Below are 23696 nucleotides of genomic sequence, written 5' to 3'. Positions count from 1 at the left end.
CAGGACAACTTGAAGTGGGGGAGGGGGCTTCCAGGTTATAGGTAGATAAGGGACAACCTGTTGCATTATTTTGAGTCTCTGATTAGCTTTCAACTGAATACACAATTTACCTGTGACAGGAGGGTAAAAGAAGAGTCACTTATGCCTTAGTCTGGCTTAGTGAAACAATAGGGCAGAGAAAGAATCACATGCATTTGTCAGGTAAACAGAGGGATGATTCTGAGTTGTGTCTGTCCTTTGTTCACAAGGAATTTCCTTGTGGGCAAATTGTGAGGAAAGTAAATAGTTTTTTGTTTGTGTTGTTTTATCTTTGTAGCTATCTTAAGAATAAAATAGGAGACAGGTTTGTCTGATACAGTTCCCAGCTCAACTTTTCCCTTTGGCTTAGTGATTTTGGGGTCCCGAGATTTATTTGCCATTCACAAAAGCAAACAAAGTCTTCATGTGTAGTTCTCCAACCACAGCTGTCTCTCTTCTGCAGAGATTTGGGAAACTCATTTTCCTCTTAATCTCAACCACTGGGTCGCAATCGGGGAACTGCAGGTTAGATACTAAGCATTAGCATGAAACCCCAAATCATCCACATTCCGTATCAAAGGGCTGAGTCAGTCCTCTGAAGAGCCAGCTGCTTCTAACCAGTAACAGTGACATGTGCGACCTTCCATAACTTGTAGCCATTCACAGCCAAAGCACTCAGAGCTACCCCCATTCTCCACAGGAGGTCACCTAGCCTTATATTTTCCTTTTAAGTATATTTGCTGAAATGTTTGCGAGCCTGTCAGCCTCTGTATCTCTCATTTTGTAAGTATTTCTCATAGCCAGGTTTCCTCTGAATGCAACTCCTAACAGCTAAATGTCAAACTCTAGAAGACAATTTGACAAGGATCACTTCAGCCTTCCCTACATGGATACGCAGACCTTCACATAAATTGCCTCGGAATAAGTCCAACAGATCCTAACAGAGTAATTAGCCTCAGGCCTTGCTTGGTAACTAAACTCAAGACACTCCATCTAGGCTCAGGATGTATTTCCCAGCTGGATTTCCTTAGGCCTTCAATTTAGCAGCCCTTCCATTTCATGTTGAAATAACTGGAATCAAAGTTCCCCAGGCAAGGTAAAGAACTGGAGAGCTCAATGCAATTCTTTATTCCATAAGTGACTTCACCTTGCAATCATCCGCAGTTTTCAGAAAGGAATGTTATCAGCGGGGACACCTAAATCATCCCTCCTCTCTCTCGCTACATACCCACTGCATAACCTGCCATCTCTTTAGACACAAAGCGTTTCTGCATCTTGGTGAATTTGTGCCCCTTCCACGCTGAAGTGTGTGGGAATATACATGTCGTCTCATATGTACAAAGAGGTCCAACTCCACCACAAGAGTGAAATTCACAATGCCCCGCTTTCACCTCAGGTCACAGGAGCTTCGATCAGGAATGGACACAAAACACCACACATCTGTCACTGAGTCAGTGCTTCCTGCAGGCTGGCTAAATCCTACAATAATACATTTTTCAGGGAAAGAGGTTATCTTGGTAAGAGTCAAAATACCACAAATACACCACTGCTTTCAAATGAAAGGGCAGAAACCCATTCTCACCTCCTGAGTATTCCCCTTCACACTTCACTTAATGTGAAGAAGAAACGCAGCTGTCTCTGCAGGCTGAGGTGGGCACAGATGAGTCTACAACTCCCTCCCCTCCTACTCAGGTAGCTTCGGGTGGGGCTTCCATCTTTTAGCATTTAACTCTGGGATTTGGAAGTCACTTATGGTCAACTGGGAGCTTATCTTCTCCATCATCTTTTTATGTCATGTAGCGATTACAAGGAAAACCAAGGAGAGAGGCCAAAATCAGGCGATAGTGCTTTCTTGATGCCAGCATACGTCGTCAGTGATGGTGACTAGTTACCTGAATGACAGTGCAGAAAAGGCAGGTTTGCCAAGCTTAAGGGACAGAAAAGAATGGGCTTTTTCAAAATGGGAAGTTTTCTATCAAACAGAGAGCACTGGCCTCACAAATAACTCAGTTACACATTCATGCTAATAAATACCACATTAGGATGGACAAAGTGCAAGCAGGACAGAAACTTCTATTCCTTGGCTCCACTGCTCAGCCAGCTGGGGTGAGTGAGCTCAAGGTTCTGTATGAGCAGATCTGAGCTTACTGCAAATGAGGGAGAAAGAGTATCAGGAGGGAACAGGACAATTTCACAGAAAATCATACCAGCGCTATGAAACAGCCCATCCTCGGCTTGCAAAGATAATGTTATTGATGGGCCCCTATCAGGATAAACACGTCCTAGTAATGGGGACACAAAGAAAAGGGGAAAAGAGGCTGGGCGCGGTGGCTCACACCTGTAATCCCAGCACTTTGGGAGGCCGAGGCGGGCGGATCACAAGGTCAAGAGATCGAGACCACAGTGAAACCCCGTCTCTACTAAAAATACAAAAAATTAGTCAGGCGCTGTGGCGGGCACCTGTAGTCCCAGCTAGTCGGGAGGCTGAGACAGGAGAATGGCGTGAACCCGGGAGGCGGAGCTTGTAGTGAGCCGAGATCGTGCCACTGCACTCCAGCCTGGGCAACAGAGCGAGACTCCGTCTCAAAAAAAGAAAAGGGGAAAAGAAAGGATGGGAGCCCATACTTATTGATAAACTACTTGTGACTAGAACTTCATGCTCTAATTGTCTATTTGTGAGCCTGTTTCCCTATTAGATTGTGAAATCAGACAGGAAGCTTACTAGACATCCTGTGTCTCCGTTTCATGGGACTACAATGCCACTTATACAGTTGTTAGAGTCTGATACACAGTAAGCACTGCACAAATGTTAGATGTTCTTACCATGATTATAATTATTATCATTGTATCCCACAGCCCCTAATACAGAGTCTAACACTGGACATTCATGAGAAGCCTGGTAAATTTTTTCTATGATGGCAAACATTTATTGAACAGTTTTTGCAATCCAGCCACCAGGGTATCCACTGCTACATGCATCATTGCATTTTGACCTTTATAGAACAGATATCACTGTCAGCTTATTCAGAAGAAGAAAACAACACACAGGATGGTAACCTGCAAAACATAGAAACAGATAAAGATGACACAGGCATAAACAAGATTCAGGCCTGAGCTTTCCAATTCCAGAGTCCCTGCAGTGAACTACTTCTCTACACTGGTGAATGCAAAAGGGAAGGCAGCCATCCTCTGGACCTGTGCTCCTGAGTTCTTAACGCTCACCTGCGGCCCAATCTGAGCCATCATTGTGTCCACGCTCTACACCCTAAATGGGTAACCTCAGATAAGCAGGAGGGCTAGCAGCCTGCCTCTGAGTTGTTTTCTCAAACTGGAACTTACATTCAACATTATTATCTGCTCTCAGGCTAATATCTTGCCTACAAAGAGGATTCAACTAGCATTTATTGAAGGTCTGTGCTATTTCCTAGGCACTACATTCCATCATCTTGCTTAATTCTCACAGAAATGAGACAGACACCACTGCCCCTATTTTCATGAGAAAACCCAGGTTCAGGAGGTCAAACAACAGCTCTTTCTCCTTTCTCTAGGAACCACATGAGCTTTGGAACACACAGGAAGTGACTGTTTTTCCCTCTGCTACCAAACTGACTGACTATTTAAATATGTCTGAGCAGGGCTGCAAGTGCCTCTTCTCCCAAGTCCACAGTTATATATGAAAAACCGAAATCATATGAATTTAAAAGCTATGTGTAAGAGACAAAATATAGCCTCCTAGGCTGGTCCTCCACTGTCAATGATCTGGGCTAAGCTTGTCCAATGCGAGTCACATGCAGCCCAGGACGCCTTTGAATGCAGCCCAACACAAACTCGTAAACTTTTTAAAAACACGATGAGACTTTTCTGCGATTTTTTTTTAAGCTCGTCGGCTACTGTTAGTGTTAGTGTATTTTATGTATGGCCCAAGACAATTCTTTTTCTCCCAGTGTGGCCCAAGGAAGGCAAAAGACTGAACACCCCTGATCTGGGCCATGCTGTATACAGCCCAACTCCCAGAATTTGTATCCATTTCTTTCCTCTGAATTTACAACTCTGCCTGAGTCACCCTCACTGGCTTTATGTCATGTTACTGGTTCTCTTAAATTTCTATTTAAAATAATACCACTGAATATTTTATATATGTGCATCTTTTCTCCCCTATCATTAACATGCAAGTTTTCTAAAGACAGACAATTATGACTTACACTGAGTTGGCACCCAATAAACTTTTATCAATTGATTTAGTCCTGAAGCTTAAGAGTAAGTTAGACCATATCTGCTTGATGGGTTCTCAAATAAATAGATAAACCTTCAACACTATATTAAGGGAGAGCTCTCTGGCATTTAGATTCCTTCTGGATATTATAAGTGGACTCTGGAATCATAAAGTTGCCAATATGATAACATAGCTCGGTGCCACTGCCCTTCTTCTCATGAATTTGAGGTCACAGAAGGCAGCTCAAACTGGAGCAATGACATATTCGGATTGAGGAAACAAGGTCATCAGTAACATCTGATCAACCGTCCATTTGCTCCTCTGCATACAACAAGCCTTCATAAAAAAACTCACGTTTTTACATTATGCTTGCAAATAAATGTGCCTTGAATAAATAGCACTTTACATCACTGTGTTCTTTAATTCTCACAAACATTCACCCAGCATTCACTGCTCTCATTCCATATATGGTATTATCCTATTTTATGAGCATCCAAATCAAGGCTCAGAGGATTCACATGACAAACCACAGAACTCACAGTCTGTACAAGGCAAATAATGGGCCTAGAGCCCACCATATTCCCACCTCATCAGGGTACCCCACCATGTGGGTACAGGAGTGCACTGTTCCTTAATACAGGGTCTCTTTCTTTTATGCTAGGATTGCCCTTCTTTAGCCTTGTAATCATGGACAAGTTTTAACCTCTTCTTCGCCATTAAATGGTGATAATAGTACCTACTTCACAGAGTTATTGTGAGAATGAAATGAGATGATGTGCTTAGTGTCTCTCTTTAGGAAAGCACTTCATAATGGTTAGCTTCTGTTATCATCACACACTGCTAATGGATGACAGAAGACAGGCAAGAAGCACCACCCTTGGATTGCCCTTCCTCTTCGAAGACGATCAGCTAAGAATCACAGTCCCTGTCCCTACAGCCTGTGTGAGGAATCACGGCATGATCCAGCACCACGGAATGCAATGCCATGCACAACCAGAGCATGGTCTGGACTGATGTCGGTGCATGTCAGTACATGCTCTCAGACACAGATTCTCATTCCTTCTAGTCCTACACTGTCCAGACTAGGCTATTGGGCACTTGAAATGTAGATAGTTTGAACTGAGATGTGCTCTAAGGGTAAAACAGACATCAGAACTTTAAGACTTAGGGCCAGGCACAGTGGCTCATTCCGTAATCCCAACACTTTGGGAGGCCGAGGTGGGTGGATCACTTGAGGTCACGAGTTCGAGACCAGCCTGGCCAACATGGTAAAACCTCATCTCTACTAAAAAATACAAAAATTAGCCAAGTGTGGTGGCATGTGCCTGTAGTCCCAGCTACTTGGGAGGCTGAGGCAGGAGAATCACTTGAACCCAGGAGGCGGAGGTGGCAGTGAGCCGAGATCGAGCCACTGTACTCCAGCCTGGGTGACAAAGTGACTCCATCTCAAAAAAAAAAAAAAAAAAAAAAAGAATTTGGAGACTTAGTAGAAAAGGAAAATACCTCACTGAGAGTTTTTAATATTGATTACCTATTAAAATGACAATATTTTGGATATAATGGGTTAACTAAATTTTTTTAATGTTTCTAAATGAGTTAACTAAACTATGCTTTAAAATTAATTTCATTTGTCTCTTTCAAACTTCTTAAGATGTCACTGCTAGAGAATGTTTAATGAGATACGTGGTTCACGTTACATTTCTATTGAACAGTGAGTGCTGCTCTAGACCATTGTGCATGTACCCCAGAAGGCCTGGTTCTGGAGAGCCAGTTCCAGATTTCAGTGAGCATCAGAGCAACTCATGCAATAGACTAGCTGTTCCCACTCTGTGGTCTCCAGATCCTCAAGCATGAATGGTGATAAGCAAGCCAAACTCAATGTATTAAACTCTATGTTCATCTATAATTAGGCCATCAGGCTAATATGTAATAAAACACAGCTTGTTTGACAAAAATTTTGCAAAACATGGCAGGAAAAGAAAAAAAATCAATGGGTAAACAGACAAAGGATGTAGTAAAGTAATTCATAAAGAGAAAATGCAGGGGCTAAGTACACATTTTCCTATGCAAAATTAATAGAGAAATTAAAATCAAAACATTTCTCAGTTTATCAATATTAACAAATTTCTCAAGATATAATACATATTAGGTTTTTGCCTTTGTAAAAAATAATCCCAAGAAAAAAGACTGCAAGGAACTATTACAAAAGGAAAAAAAGACCAGAAGGAGCTATTACTACAAGTAATGGGACTACAGATTTTTCTTCTACTCTTGATACTTTTCTGTTCTTTACACATTTTCTACAATGAACATGTATGGCTACTTAAAAAAATTTTATTATCTAAATAATACATGTACATTATATATAGAAAAATTAGAAAACATAGATAACCCAAAAACTCAGCATTGTTATTTTAATAATCAGAAAAATGTAAACAAAATGAAATTTAAATGAGGTTAAATAATATAGGGCTTCTTGGCTGTGAAGAGGTTCAAATTTGAATTCCGTTGACTCAATAAAAATACTTCTTATTTATATACAGCTTTGCAACTTACAGTATTTTCCTATAATTTTCTGGTCCTTGAAGCAACATAGTGAACAGAGGATTTAACAGTGGTATCTCTGGATAATAAGACTGAGGCAATTTCTATTTTCTTTCTTTTGGGGGGTGGAATGGAAGTTATCTGTATTTCTAAATTTTGTGCAATGAATATGTTTTATTTATCTAAGGAAGAAAATCAGTTATTATGGCAAAAACCACAATTACTTTTGCACCAACCTAATAGCTTTAGGGAAAAAAATCAGCTGTAACATTTAGCAGATAAGGAAACTGAGGCTCTAGAACTTACGCAATTTGCTACCAGAAGGAAGAGCCAGAACCCAAACCCCCTGAATTTTTTTTTTTTTTTTTGCAAACTCATGGAACTCCCCACCTGGGCCCCTTTGATCATGTAGACACCTTAAATCTCATAACTGTTCAAATGAAGACTCTACTCTTGGGTAAACTAAGATCAGAATCATTGCTATCCAGGGTGGCTACAGATAACCCTCCTGTTTAGAGAAGTCACTCATTTAATGCATTACAGTTGGAATTGTTAGGTTTCCTGAGAAAGTAACCGGAACTTGACCCTAGCTTCTTGAAATACCCAGGCTGCAGAGCCGTTTGTCAGGACACACAGGGCATTTTATTTTGTTCATCCAGCCATAATTCAGCTTAAATACTGGAGAAACTCCTGAGTTCCCATGCTGGTATTCAAAATACATGTTTAGCTGGTGGAATTTAAATAAGGCTCTATGGCCTCATTTTCGTTAAGGGCAATGCATCGTTTTTAATCCAACAGCCCTGGGTCTGGCTTACCTTTTCATCCCACAAAGCAATTCATTTTCATGATTGCATAAACTGCAAATCATAATTCCCCATTTTGGAAACATACACTTACTCCCAAAATTCTCCTCCCTCCTCCAGCCATGTCCAACACAAAGTAAGACAGGACCACCAAACCTTCTTTCTTGTAATACAGCACATTCCAAACACAGAGCCCACTAGGAGTAAGGCCTGTGATTTAGCAAATATCTTCATGCTTGTTCGTGTTTAGACTGGACTCGCTGCACTGCTGAGCTGACAGGGTTCCCTGAGGATAGGCGTTATCTTTAATTTGCCAAATGTACCCTTGGGCTGCCCCCACTTTACTTGTCCCTCCTCCCTGCACTGTCAGTGGGCATGTACCCAGAGAATGTCAGTGCCTCTGACTCTATCTTCAATAAAACCAAATCAGGTTTTCTGGGGGAAAATGCATAATGCATTTTTTAAAGGAAAATAGTGATTTGGGGACTAGGTCATACCACAGGTTCCCTCACTTAATGTATGACACTGCAAGCCCCCTGCCCTGATGAGAAAGAAGGTGGTGGTGATGGCTGTCCTGTGACAAGGCAAGAAGCCTGCTCTACGATAGGAAATCCACAGCTCCTCTGGCTTTGACATCATCTTATATTTTAATCAACCTAGGATAGGAGGGCTGGGCCAAACACTACCATGTCATGCTTTTATAAAATATCTATCTACATACCAAAAAATCAAATTAACGTATTCATAGATGAACAAAATATTAATAAACAGTAACCACTCTTCTCTCCACTTCCGGGAAGCTAGTAAATCAAGTCCCCTATGCTGAACAGATAAGACTGAGCCAAGATAAAGGCCAAAAAGGCAATGCACAGGCTGAGAGAGTGGAAACAGAGCCTTAAGTGTTCTTTTCATTGACAGGAGTCATTCTTAGTCTTTTTCCAAACTGATACTGCCTAAAACACAAATTAGTCTTAAATTAGTATTTATCATCTTCCATAATGGAAACATTCTAATAAAAATGTCTAAAGAAAACCCACAACCCTCCCCCTAGCAATGAAAGCACCTCCAAATAAAAGCAAACCAAAAGACAGACGAAAGCCCACACCCAGAGCTGTCAGCCCCATTAAGTCTGGTCTGTGACAGTCTTCCCAGGTATCAGAAGAAAAAGAGGTATCCAGACAGCTTTCGCCTACAGTCTAGAATACTTCACCAGAATTCTGGTCCTGTTGAAAAAAACAGAAGGTGGGCAGAGCACAGGCTGGACATCACATGTGATATATTCTATAAATCTGATTAGAAATTCACCAGATTTAGTGACCCCAAGTGAAAGCTTAAATCTGTGGCTCCACTGCAAAGCATAGTGGCCAAGTGTTTACACTCGTGGGAGACGCAGTGTGCACAAAGAGTTCCAGGTTTGCACCTGGCTCCTGCACTTCCAAGCTGTAGGCTGTTATTAAGTTAGTTAATCTCACTCTTTAAGCCTAAGTTTTTATTGTATGTAAAAATTGTGATATTAACAGTACCCACTCTTTAGAGTTGTTGTAAAGATTAAGGGAGATGAGTAACCCACACAAAGTGCCTGGCACACAGTAAGTATTCTTCCTCTTGCTACCACTACCACAAAGGCTCCATTGTCACCCGCTAAGGGTGAAGACGGAGTTCTAGAAAATGGACAATCAGAGCAAGTATTAGAAAAAAACAGATTTTAGTTTATGCTGAATCCATTATAATATACAAGTCTTAAGAACAGGAAACATAAAAAGCCTATTTTTGAGATCAAATAAATCTAAATAGCAAAGCATACTTTCCTCCCCTCAAAATTAACCTAGCTAGTTATAACGGGTTCAAATAGGAAGTTAAGACTATTTGCAGGCAGGGTGCAGTGGCTCACACCTGTAATCCTAACACTTTGGGAGGCCACAGTGAATAGATTGCTTGAGCCCAGGAGTTCAAGACCAGTCTTGCCAACATGATGAAACCCCATCTCTACCAAAAAAAAATTACAAAAGTTAGTTGGGCATGGTAGCACATGCCTCTAATCACAGCTACTAGGGAGACTACAGTGGGAGGATCACTTGAGCCTGGGAGGTAGAGGCTGCAGTGAGCTGTGACTGTGCTGCTGCACTCCAGCCTGAGTGACAGGCATCTCAAGACAACAACAGCAACAACAAAACACTATTTGCCTATTAAATTAGCAAAGATTTTGCAATTATAATGATGTAATAACTAACATGGTCAAAGTGCAGTAAAACAGGCATTATAATATTTTTACAAAGTTTTCTGGCATCAGAAGCTTTTAAATGTTTATTATAATTTACCCAATAATTTCATTTCTAAATAATGATTCCTAAGGAAGTAAGCCAAAACATAGATAATTTGATATGCATGATGTTGTTCACTCTATTATGGAGAAAATGGTGTAAATGGTATACTTTATGACACATTATACAGCAATAACAATGTTGGTTTTGAAAATATAAAGGATTGAGGAAAAAAGCTTGTGATACAATGCTATCTTTCAAAAGCTAGGATACTAAACAATATAATTTATGATTACAATGTGAAAAAATTAATTTGTACAGGAAAAATGTTAGTGGGTGTATTATGAAAGTTGGATATTGTAAGTAATTTTTCAGCATCTCTAGTTCCCAAATTTTTTGAAATATGGATAGCTTTCTTTGGAAAACAAATATACATGTTGACTAATATATTCCAAACTGCTTTAATAAAAATCAGATCATCCCTTGGTATTCATTCATGCATTCGTTTCCATTAACAGTGCAGATTGCATAAGCCAAGTCACTACTTCTATAAGTGGTCTGTTTCCACAAAGAGTCAGAATTAATATCCAAATGCTTGCCTTTGCTAGGGGGTGAGGATGGTCACAATTCTCCACAGTAACAACCTAATTCCCATCTTGTCCTCATTCTTACCCATTTACACTTTCAGGTTGAGGAAAATGTATAGTGGAACAAGAGGAAAACCAGAGCCTTCATCCATAGGCAGCACATGTTCCCTGCAGGCCTCTGCTGCCTTAGCACTCCCATCCCCACCAGCTACAGTAGCTCACCCACATGGGCCAAGGTGGGTCAAGTCAATGAGGTCAAGGCCTCATCTCCCAGAGAGTTCCCATGAAAGGAGCCTAAAGGGCCTTAACAATCATCTACCAAACATCTCCATCTTTAGGGCATCAGAGCAGGTGAGAGAATTTGTAAGCTACGGTGAGTCAAGAGTGATCACAAAAAATTCAAATTCTTACTCTTCTCGTAAGTTCTATCACTTGTCTCTTTGGAACTTTCTGCCTCTAAGCGAAAAGGAGTAACGTCTCAGCAATGTAATGGGTTGGACCAAACCACTGAATATTCATTATACACTGAGCCCACGTTTGTAGCACCAGCCAGGGAGATGGACTCCATGATCTCCATCAGAGGAATCTCCTTCTAGTCCAGGAGTCTATGTGGTTGTATGTATGTACACAATGGCCTGCAGCTTCCTAAACCATCATGATCAATGACAAATAAGATAACCCTGTAAGTACAAGATAATGTGTCAGTGAAATGAAAGGGGCCCTACTTGTCTTCTGGGTCACAGGTAAGTTGAACATCACACACTGCTGAGTTTTAGGTCCAATCCTTGGAGTTCGGGCCACGTTAAATGTGTTTGAAGCAGGGCTGGTGTGGATGCAACACTGTTTACCCAGTCAGCCAAGGGCTGCACCACTGGAGCCATGCTGGTTAGCCATGGCCCTGTTCACAAAGGGGCCTTGTGGCTCTGGGGCCCAGCCTCAATGGCCTGTCTGTTACGTCTCCTGAGACATTTCATGCGTCATATCAACCAGCTGCCAAGCCTGGCAGTCAGCTCAAATCCCTCACACATTTCTTCTTCTTTCTAACGTCATAACTTTGAGACAAATGACCTCCAAAAGTGTTCCCCTCCTCCCCTGACCATTTCTCCCACCTCACATCACACCTATTACCAAATAACAAAAGGCAAAGTGATCCACTGTATGCATTTTATGGTATATATATATTACTTTACAAAGAGTAAAGCAAAGAAGAGGAAGGGGATTTCATTTCAGGACAGTTTCCCCTCTATCACGCTCTAGAAGCTGAGGTAAATTATCGGGAAAAAGGGTGAAATACAATAAGCCAAACTCTGGTATGACGGTGGAATGACATCGTGGCTTATTTTAAACACCTGTGGTAAATCATTGTGATGCAAATACCAGGGGTTTGATCATTTATGACACAAGGAGCTATAAAGGGGGAAGAAGAGCCTCCTGGGTCCCATCTTGGATTCCCGGGAGGAGTCGGGTTATGCCCACTTAGGGAGAATCCGTTCTCCTGCCTGGCCAATATCTCACAGTTGGTTATGCTGCTTCCGAGCTGGCATTCTCAGCCTAATGTGGGGAAATGTGTCAGTGCTGGGAAGCCAGTGGCAGATCAGGCCACTCTCCCTCTGCCAAGCTCCAGCCTCTCCTTTTTCAGAAGATGTACAGCCAAGGTATGTCCTGCACATAGCCACTGAGGTCGTTTGGGGAAACCCTGGCTTGTTCAATTTAGAAACAGATAAATAAAGCCCTTCATGAAAATGACATATCCAATAACAGGCAGTGGCCACGTGTCTTCTCTGTTCGTGTTCCCTGCTCCTCCTTCAAAGTCAGCAACATCTAAACACTTCTGACTGCCAAAGTGTCATCTTCAGACCCGGTTTATCTCCTGAGAGCTTGATTCGTAATTCCCTTATTTCCATCTTCCCTGTTCCAGAACTTCTGTATCTAACCAATCCCTAAACCCTGTCAATTCTACTTCCCTACTTCTCTTAGCACATAATGCTCCTCTATTCTCACTGCCCAAGCTTCAGCCACCCTCACCAATTCTGATCTGGACTACTGAAAGCATCCTGGAGCTCCTTGTGGCATCGGTCTCCCTTCCCTCTAATTCATGCACTGCCACCAAAATCAGCTGTTAGACATCCACATACCATCCCTACCTAAGAAAACCGCTTTTCCCAATTGCTTATGGATAAATTCTAAATTCCTTAGTATGACACCCAGAGACTGTCATCACCAACTTCCCTGTCCAAACACACCTCAACCAAACGGGTCCCAACTTCCCTGTCCAAACATATCTCCTGTCACTTCTTACCACACCCTGGCCCACCAGTGCTCTGCATTATTGCCACTCATTCAGACAAAAATCCTCATGACATCTTTGTCTGAAAACATGGCACTCCCTCGCACAGCACATAGTGCTACTTCATCTCTACCCTACAATTCTGATTTATCCTTCAAGTTCCAACTCAAATGTCACCTCCTCTGGGAAGCACTCCCCAACCCCTCTAGTTGTGAGTTATACCATCCTGTTATCCTAGCATTCTCTGTCCTAGAACAGCACATTGCATGGCAATGATCTGTTCAGATGCTGGTTTCCTCCAAGATAATGCTATAGGGTCCTGAAGGGCAGGGACCCCATCTCTGAACCAGGAACAGGGCTGTAGAGTAGAGCATACACTCAGTAGGTGCTGCTGAATCCATCAATCAACTGGAAGAATACAAGTGAAGGCTGTAGGGAGAATTAGGGCAAGGGAATGAATAGATTTTGGCCATCAGGATACTTGAATGTAGCCCCCAGTTGCCTCAGAGTTCTGTCTATGAAATTCATTAATCTCTCCAGGCTTTAATTTCTCATCTGTTGAGTGAGGGATGGCACTATGTGATTTCTACAGTCCCTTTAACTCCTCCATTCTAGCATTCAGACTACATTTTCCTTTAAAATCTACAATGAAAAAACCCTCTGGTAATAATATGTTCCAGGAGTTTGGACGGTCTCCACAAAGCCACTGGAAAATTGCTACTTTGCCAGGCCACTAGGCAGAGCTCCCAAGGATAGCTAACAAGTGAGGTCCCTTCCCTAAACCCATAAATCCCCAACTGCCTGCTGCTATGGTTGGAGAAAATCTCCCAGTTGCCTTCTACTCTATTTCACCCTATATATTCTGGCCACAAAGTGTTTCATTAAATACCACGCACAAGGAAAAGAAAAGCCTGATGACAAAAACTTAATCTGCTCTGAAAATAATAAATGCTAATAACATGACTGCTGAATTTGGAAAGCCTCTACAGTTGATAATCACCTCGTTACCCCATATTCAGGGGGTGGCTGGTACCGCAGGACGGCCACATCTGTTCTCACAGGCTGAGGAGCAGGGTAGGGCTTGACCATCTCGTGGAGCATCCCGGGGTGCTGGTCACCATAGAAAAGTCCGTGCTCCTGGGTCTTGCTGACTGGGGACATCATTTGCTTGGTCTTGAAGGGGTACTCAGGTGGAGGACCCCGAGGGTCCAGCACTTTACCTGCAGGCTGAGCAGGGGAGGGACCCCCTCCTGCTTTGAAGCCCTTTCCATTCCCCGAGCCAGGATGGTGTTGCTTGGCCCCATTCCTCTCCAGGGACAGCTGCATGATTCTCTCGCTGAGCGAGCGGACGTGACCCTGCTTCAGTTCCTTCAGTGCCTCGTCCTTATGCGCCTGTCCACTGTTGGCACGGTTCACAGTGGGCCTCCCCTCAGTTCGGGACTTCTGACTGGTGCCCCCTGCCATGTAGTAACCATGGCCCACTGCCCCCTGCTGCTGTTGCTGCTGCTGCTGCTGCCCCCTGAAGAACTGCGACTGTGCTTTGGCCTCCTCGTAAGTGGGCAGTTCCTCGTTGTTCTGCTGAGGCTGCGTGGACCGGACCTGTTTCTCCATCACCGTATTGTCCACCTGGTGTTCTTGACCCTGCGGTTCTTGGCGTGCTGACTGGTAGACCATTTGTGGGTCTTCTTGAGTGAGGTTTTCCGTGGAAGAAAAGTTGTTTGTAGGGTGGGCTGGTCCTGCACTCCCTGTGGCCTGGTGCTGAATGGCCAGCAAGTTCATGTTCTCGGTTGGGGTGCCATACCGCAGTTGTTCCTGGATCAGCCGCTGCAATACTGTTCCAGCTGCCGCATCCTCGGAACCTCTCATTTCCACCTCTGAGATCCTCAGGAAGTTTGGGGAGTGGAAGTTACAAAGAGGATCTTCAACTAAAAGATAAACATAGGAAAAAATATATCAGGCAGTTCCACAGGAGATACACGCCTGTGGCCATGTGGTACATAATTAACATTCTAACTACAGCAAAATTAAAAATAAGATTTCAAATGCACCATCACCTCCACGTACCTGGCAATGTCTCATGGAGTTTTCTTCTGCAATTTAGAGTGAGTCTACTATTCCCCATTCCCTCTCCTCTGCTTCCCCCTAAACACTGTTCCATCCTTCGACCCCCCCTTTCCTCTGATCTCCCCACTGGCCCTTTCTCTTCATCACGTAAACATACCCAAGTCTTTCCCATCTTAAAAAAAATACAAGAGAAAACCAAATCAAGCCAAAAGAAACCACCTTTTCTTGGCCCTCCCATATACCTCTAACTACCATCCTGTATCTCTCTTTTCCTTCTCTTCTAGTTGTCTTTGGTAAGTACCCTACACTTGCTGTTGTCTCCCCTTCCCAAATGCTCCATCCGCTAACCTCCCCACTGCTCTGATCAGTAACCAAATCCAATGAGAATTTTCCAGCTCTCATATTATGCACTTAACCTTTCTGAAGCATCTGACATGGTTGGTCACCCTCTTCCTGCAATGCTCTCCTAATTCGGCCTTCAGGTCACCCCACCTCTTGGTCCTGGCTCTTGCCTCTCTCTATGCACCATCTCTGGCTCCCTTCTCTCCACCTGTCCTTTTAATTCTGGTGTTTCCCACAGCTCTGTCCTGAGTGCTCTTCCACCTTTACACATCTCCCAGTGACATCATACCTACCCCTCGTCATCAGCTACTGACTCAAGACCCATACATCTACAACTGCCAGATGATGGCCCTGAGTCCTTCTAACTTAACATGTCTTCCTCACCCTAAATGTCTTTACCCATCCATCCCAACCCCTGTATTCCCTGCCTCATCTACTTTCTGTCAAACCAGAAAACTGAAGGTTTTCCAAAATTCCTTCCTCTCCCTTAACCCCAACATCCAGACAGTCACTGCCTGTCCATTTGATGACCTCAACATCTCTGCCAACCCTCTTTCTTATTCCTGTGCCAATCTCCAAGTTCATCATTAATAACTTCAATACAAGGACAAGAAGTACTTTAAACATGTATATGATGTGCCAGGTATTGTACTAAATTCTCTCCATGTGTTATTTCATTCATTCCACATATGACACTAAGAGGTAGATACTAATTCCCTCAACTTACAGGTGAGGAGAGAGATTCACAGAAGGTAAATCGCCAAGGCCACCAGGCAGGAAGAAGCAGAACCAGGATATGACACCAAATGTGTGTTCATTCCGCATTACAAGTTCTCGGCATCACATACCCAGGTCATTCCAATAGCCTCCTTATCGATTTCCCTGACACTCGTCTTATTCCCACTTCCAAACCCACCCCTCTGACCCCAGTGTATCTGGCACACTACCTTGAAAGATTGTTCCAATAGGGAAATCTAATCATGTCACTCCTCTGCACCAAAATTCCTCAATAATCAATTATAGGATGAAACTGACATTCTATCATATGATGTAGCAGGTACTACCCACCTATCCAACAACATTTCATGCTGCTCCCATCTCCCACTGGCAACCCTTTGGAGTTTAAGCTCCAGCAACACTTATGTACATATAGTTTCCAAGACATGTTAGCTCTCTCCAGCCTCTGGACCTTTGCTTGTCTTCCCTCTGCCTAGAAAGACGCATCTTTCCATGTCTCTTGGGAAAATTCTTGGACAAGTGATAGCTCCAAAGCTACCTTCCGAGTAAAACCTTTCCTGCTGCAGCCCTGCAGGCCTAAGCCTCTTTCTCCAATGTCCCCACTCCATTTGTATATATCTTCATTGCAGCAATTCTCACAGTAGATGGCAATTATTTATTTATACAAGACTCTAAACTCCTTAAAGGGAAAGATCATGTCTTCTCATCTGGGTCTCCCCAGAACAAAGCCCAATGACTGGATGTCATAGGGGCTCAGATATTTAACCAATAAAAGAATACCTACATGAGCTCCATGAAATAAAAAATTTAGCCTATTCCACAAGAGGACTATTAAGTAGTGCATTAAGGATATTATTATAGCATTATGGAAGTAAAAATTCTACCACTAACTACTGGCATGACCTTAAACAAATCGCTTTCCCTCCCTGAGCCTCAATATCCTCCTCTGTGAACTGAGAGAGCTGAACTAGATCATCTCTAGGCAGCCTTCACTCCTACAAATTCATGTAATGATGGCTCTATGTTTTATATGTACATACGGCACATCATTTTCCCAAAACAGTCTTTCTTCCCCAAGTTCATCTTTTCTTCCTATAAATGAGATTCTCAAATATGAGTCATCCAGAGAGAAGTATCATATTCACTTCTGACCTTTTTATCCTTTGCTCTCCACATTTAATCAACTGCCGAGCTCATTTTTCTCAGTCTACAGCGAAATAAGAAAAAAATGAAGGTGGTGTGATATATATAAGCTGTGTGTGTATATATAAGCATATACACATGCTTATTATGTATATTAATACATCTATATGTGTATGTAAACAGATATATGCTATTAGAAGGTTCATAACTGCCCTTTCTGAAGCAATGGACTGTCAAGAATCACATCCCTCTTACTTTTTCGGTATTAAAATATGAAAAAAGGTGACAGCAGATGACACTGTTACTGCCCTTGCAATAGCAAAATACTGTAACTCTGTGATGGACCCCTAATTTTCATTATGAAATGTCACATTTGTAAGAGTTACAAATCACAACCAAGCGCTAGTTTCTACACCAACAAGCTCCCCCATCCAATCCATTCTTCCGCGCCCTCAGCCACTCTCTGGGTTCCGAGTCTCCCTGCCAGCCATTTAGACACCCTGAATGGCCTCTCAATATCTCTTGTCCCTGGCTCCTTCTCCTTTCAATCCATATTGTATTATGACCTGCCTTCCTCTGCCAGATTCAGGCTCCAGAGAGCAGAGAGTTCTGTCTGTTATATACATGTGTTGCCTCCCCAGTGCCTTGAACCCTGCCCTGATACACAGAAGGTGTTCAGGACATGATTGTTGAGGAAACGAAGCGAGTATACAGACTGGTTCCTGAAGCTCAACTTTGATCATAAGGCTCTCCCTGTCACCCTTACCCCCAAAATCTCAGTTCTGTGGCTTCTCTGAACCTCTCTCCTCTGAAAATGGAGAAACTTTCATATCTGCCTCATAGGAATGTATGTGAAATAAACTGAAATTTATCCCTTACCTTCAGAGGATCAATACTGTAACTGAGATATAAACCCAAAGTTCAACAGCAAAAAAATTTTAAACAATAAAAACAAGCTATTAAAACTCTACACAAGATGAATTGCCAAATATTTGTAATAAACCATTAACTACCCAAGGAAACATAGATCAGTGTGGGTTGGACTGGTCTGCTCATTCACTCTACCATATTTCCTGAATACGTGTTACAGTTCAGGCATTGGGACAGGTGCTGGGTTACGAGAGTAAAGAGGACACAGTCCTCCCCTCGGGGTAACTGATCTGAAAGACTTAATGGAACAAGCACATTCAAATAGGAATAAAATTTTAAAATAAAATGAATAAAACTTCAAATAAAAATATATTTCCAAAGGAAAATGATATATTTGGATGAGTAATAAAGGAACAGATCTCAACAAGCATGAAAACTATTGAATTCCCCTTTCACTGAAGTAAGAGAGAGATGAGTTATATGCACATTTAGCAAGAACCATGACATCCTTCCCTAAAGTGGTTTAAAGATTCCCTCACAGTTTAACCAGTCTTAAAAGCCCTCAAAAATAGATAGGAAGTTTTTACAAAGGAGACAGCTTCTTCCTTGCTATAGTTCTGAATTACTTCTTTTAACTTCTAAATTATTTGCAAAAAGAGATAAAAACGAAAGCAGAGAAGGAAAAAAGAAATGGAATTCTGAGAAAGGGGAGAAAAAAAGTATTTAGGAATCAGAGAAAAACGGGAAATAAGTGGTATAATTCTGAAGTTCCTACACGTTTAGGTATGACGCTCTCAGAGAAAATCACATATTAGAGTAAAACAGTCTATTAACACCTTAGCAAAAGATGATTAAAAATAAGGCATCTATCAACAATCGATAATCCAATATGATGATTTTAAAAACAAGATTAGAGAATAAACATCTGAATTATAAAAAAGAGCTAAAGATGAGAAATGTAAGATCATTTTGCTTTTCCAACACAAGTGCCAGTAAAAGGACTTACCAACTTTTTCCCTGATGCTACTGGTTGCCTCCACCGTCAAAGCAGATGTTTCATGCCTCCCAGAATAGAGCTGAAAGTCTGGGGAAAAGTAGGTGGCGTCTTCCAGAACCTGGACAGGACTACTGGGGCTATAACAAGCAGGAGGGGGGCCTGGGGGAAAGAAAGCGAAGTGAATATGAGTGCCAATCAAGTCCTCCTTCCTTTCTGCATGACTCACAAGAATCCACCAGGCATTCTCCCACAGCGTTTCAACTTGGCCGAGGGAGCTCTGTCTTTTTGATTCATAAAATTCCAAAGTTACTATTCAGAATTATCACAAGTCCAGCCACCCACCAAAATGACCCGTGAGGTCAACATAACAGTCCTCAAGACACACTGAGTGAAGGCACGAATGCTCTAATGCTCTCACACAACCTGGCAGCAGCACCACTGAAAAGTCAAGCCCTCTGCGGGACTGAATGTGTCACAAAATTCTGAATGGTCAAGGTTGGGGACAGAAGGGAGGGAAGCGGGGAGGCCACTGAAGGAAAGCTAAAATGGGAAGAGCAGCTGTCTCTCAAAATATATAAAAGATACAGAGAGGAGTGGTCATTCTGCCACACCATGTGTTAGCAAGAGAATGTGCTCTCTGCCCCACTCAAAGACTTCTGGAGTCTCATGTTACAACGTGGAGCTGGGGCTATGGGGTCTGGTCTTCTGCCAAGCACTGGCCTTTCAGCTGCAGTTTATCTGCTTCACATACAAACTGGAGTGTGCTTCCTGTTCCAATTAAACGTGACACTGTATTCAGTCCTTCAGTCACTGAACATGAGATAGTACTACAGCAACACTGATACCACACACACAACATCTGTGGGAACATTCGGCAGCACGGGCCCAGGCTGTTTTCCCTCTCTGCACTGATTCCTCTGCGTGGGCACCAAGTTTAAGGCTCTTTTCAGCTAAAGTAACTTCTTTTACTCCGGGGAAAGAATCATAGTACTTTTTAAAAAACTGACATCCTTGCCCAAAAGATAACTTCATTAAAAGAAAAATCCTGTTTTTCAGCTATGGCTTCCAACTGGTAATTTGAAATTTCTCACTAGGTTTGTTATCTACCCATTTCCCACAAGGCCATAGTTAGTAGTAAGTGACTAATTATTGATACCAAACGACCATAAGACGGGAATGTCCTCATCTTCTTTCGGAGTGTCTTTGCCTCAACATACGAAACAGTATGTGTGTGCGTGCTCACATGTATGTATTACAGGCACATTTTGGACGAGAAAGAAAAAGGATTCTGACAACAATTTTTTTCTTATATATTTAAAATAATGTAGTTGTAATGCCCATTTTAAAGATGAACATAAACCGAGTATGGATGATACTATATGAAGATCAGTCTAAGACTTCAGTTCCAATGCATTACAGTATCTGCCAGCCTTCTCCTTTTGGCCAACCTGGAAAAACTAACCTGAAAAGAAACTCAGCCCCTTTCTGGGCATCATCCTCTACATCTATAAATCTAGAAGTCTAGGGCTAAAATTAGGAATCACGGATGACCCGGATACAAAGGCAAGTCCTAATCTGGCTTCCTCTTTCAGGCAGGTGGAAAAACGGTGGAAAACGAAAAAGATACAAGGTGCAATTCTGGCTGCACATTAAAATCACCTGACAAACTTTAAAAATCTCTGTACCCAGGCCCCACCCAGACCTATTCAATGAGAAGCTCTGAGGATAGGGCCCAGGCACCTGTATTTTATAAAGCTCTCCCAACGATTCCAATGTGTAGCAAAACTTGGGAAGCTCTAAGCAGGAGGGAGAACAACAACAACAAAACCAAACCACAAAACACCTTTCTGTGCCTTCATCCCCATCCCTCTCACCAAATCAGAGTAAGAGAGGAGTTGAGAGCGCATGTGCTTCAATCAAAGAAAGTGTGGTGTTTTCTTAAAATAGACACGGAGTCAGGAATGCCATGTGCCAGCATATTACAACTTCGGGTGATTCTATCCACTCACATGACTAGGAATGTTAAATGAAAACAGAGCAAACTGATAATAAAACTGAGATCCAACTAAAATATATATGTGTGTGTGTCCATATATATGAATATGCATATAAAGAAGAGTGTAGGGATGTGTGTGTGTGTGTGTGTGCGCGCGCGCGCGGGTGTGCTCTCAATGTGGAGCTCAGTATGGATCCCAACACTAAGCCATTCACAGTCACTACAAGGTCGGTATGAGTTACTTTTCCACGCCTTATCTCAAGGCCTGCCAACTGAGAGTGGATTTAAGAACTCCAGACCACAGAACACTACAGAGGGCAATCCTTGAAGCAGGGTCGGAGCACAGAGGACAGCAAAGATATGCCTTCATCCTTCGCCATTGTTTCCTCAACGTTATGAAAGAACTAAAGCATTTCACACACCTCCACACACACCTGAATTCACACTGAAGGACAGGATGCCTAATTGTCAAGACATGTCAAAGATCACTTAGGACTTCTTCACACATACCCAGGGTCCCGCACGCCACTGAGTTACACTCCCACTGCTGCCGACCACTCCTCAGTGCTGAAGAAAGGCTGGCGAGCAGAGCAGATGAAAACAGACCCGGCAGATGAACATGCCAGGTACCATTCAGTCCTCTGAAGCCAAGAGACAACTGGCTGAGCTATCCCAGCACTGACACAGCCTCAAGGAGTCACTTTAACTGCTAGCTTTTTCACTTGAAAGACAAGGAAATGCGACAGTAATGTGAGTCACAGAGTCTACCCCGGATTCCAGGGCCACACAACAAAAATCTAACGGAGGTTGCAGTTCCACCCTACATGTACCTAATCCTTTCCCGCCTATTTTAGTTCACTGTCTTCACTGGGAACTCCTGCAACACAAATTGAGTCTACTTTCTTAGGGAAAATGCAGGGCACGTGATCTAAGCGACAAGGTCAAGGATATCCAAAATGAGGAATTGGAAAGAAACCTATGGCATGAGAGGGAATCTGTCCACAGGCCAATAATACAACAGGCTCAAACATGTCAACAGTTCATGGCCAGGACTGAGAGCTAGGAGAAACCACAGAAGCCTCCCAGATACCACTACCACCCAGAAAGCCCCTGCAGAGCCTGGCTCGGTCCCAGGGGCTGAGCAACCGTGCCAGTTTTTAGGGGAGCCCATAGCCTGCCAAGGATCCCGCTGGCTGTACAGTGTGTTCTGTGTACAGTGTAGCTGCCTATAGGTGCTTCATAAAGACCATTCCCATACAAGCACTTCTGGCCACTGTAAGTAACTTTTATATATTTCTTTCAAGCCAGAACCTTATCTCAGAATCACCACTCACACAGCTTTAGTCTGCACAGGGAAAGTGGCAAAAGCAATGGAAAACGAGCTAAGGTCTGAGTAAAGGAGTCAGCTCTCTGGGCAGTCTCCCACTGGGGAGGAGAAAGTACAGCGCCTAGGGCCCTTAACCTGAAGAAAACCTAAAGATCTGTTTTTGCTGCACTCAGCAGAGGATGAAATTCTAACATTCTAGTTTAAGGGTACAACATTTCCGCCTTATATTGCCTATGACCCATTTCACCAAGAATGGCTCCTTTTTCTTAAAATCTGCACATCATTTGTCAACATGAAAACTCCTTTGCTTCTCTCTCTCTGAGTGTGATTGCTTTTTTGGCTTGCTTTTCTGAAGCACTGAAAACTTCCTTCCCGTATGGTTTTATGCATTACTTTCTTTGTAACAGAGGCCTTTAGGTAATGTGACTCTGAGCAAGACTGTTTTCCCTACTCAAGAGTGGCAATAACAAGGGCTTCATTGTTGAAGGGAAAAAAATGAATTAAGGTAAATGAAGTGAGGTGTCTCCGGGAGGCAAGAGGAGCAACAGAAACCATGATGAGCCACTCCTCTGCTTCACCTGCCACTGGAACGACTAATTCCCAAGGGTCAGTTCCTGAATCTGTCCACAGGCCAATAATACAACAGGCTCAAAGTCTCCATGAGTTTTCAACCCTGGAGGAGGTGAAACTGTCACTCCACTATCACAACACACAACTAGGAAATCACTTGTCCTTAAATTCTACTTCCGGCATGCCACTCCCTTACACATAATGATTTAGGCTATAACTTCAGGGTGGAATTTCGTGGTTTTCAAGGCTGTCTCTAAACAGGGCACCCCTCTAGCTGTGCATAGTCCTGCTGGTCCCCTCAGCAACCCAGCATCCTGTGAGCATGTCATCCTCATTCTCCAAGTGTCATCTTCTGGCTTCACATGCACCCCTAACTACTCTAAAGTGCATCCTAGTAAATGCACCTCTTCAGTTTACCTCCTCTAGAATGCCTCTCAACACCACCCCCCATGCCCTGACTGGTCTCCCTTCCCTCAAGTGTCACCTGATCTGAGGCACACAAAACTTGGTACTTAAATTTCATCTGCCTAGTGTTTTGCAGCAGTCATTTAATAGGCTGGTGTTACGGCCCTGGTGAAGTCATTAGCCCTTTGAAGACAGGCAGTGTACTGTGTACTTGCTAATTTCTGCAAGCATGTAGCATGTAAGACGTATGCTTCTTACTATGTGCTGACTGATGGCAAGAACACGGCGTTATTCTCTGGAATGGTCTCATTACCAAGTAAGAGTTAAAGAAAAGTCAAAGATCCCTCCAAAGTCAGTCTCTATGAGAGTTCCAGATAATTCCTTGTACCTTTCAGCTCCGTAAGATGAGGGGGCCCTTACTCTCCCCTATGCAGCAAATACTAGCGCTTTCAACTCTCCAGCCAGCGACCCATTCCTCAGAGAGACCACTAACTGCAAAACAGCTCCCAGGTGTTATGTTACCGACGTGCA

The 23696-nt window shown here is 42.9% G+C and overlaps 1 protein-coding gene across 3 annotated transcripts in view; it reads right to left on the bottom strand.

Annotated features, from left to right (window-relative positions):
* Positions 1-23696, bottom strand: part of AMOTL1 (angiomotin like 1) — a 188692-nt gene that overhangs the window by 71650 nt on the left and 93346 nt on the right. For 2 of the 3 annotated variants that reach the window (XM_012000930.1, XM_012000931.1), the window contains 2 exons: positions 18877-19026; positions 13714-14638 (listed from right to left, as the gene is read on the bottom strand). In XM_012000930.1, coding sequence (XP_011856320.1) covers positions 13714-14638; positions 18877-19026 — 1075 coding nt within the window. The remainder of the gene's footprint in view (positions 1-13713; positions 14639-18876; positions 19027-23696) is intronic. The other variant, XM_012000932.1, reaches the window with a different exon arrangement.

This window comes from Mandrillus leucophaeus, unplaced genomic scaffold (genome assembly GCF_000951045.1).
Source record: "Mandrillus leucophaeus isolate KB7577 unplaced genomic scaffold, Mleu.le_1.0 Scaffold643, whole genome shotgun sequence".
Taxonomy (NCBI): domain Eukaryota; kingdom Metazoa; phylum Chordata; class Mammalia; order Primates; family Cercopithecidae; genus Mandrillus; species Mandrillus leucophaeus.
Note: the sequence above shows the minus strand (reverse complement) of the source record. Positions and strands in the feature narration are given on the sequence as shown.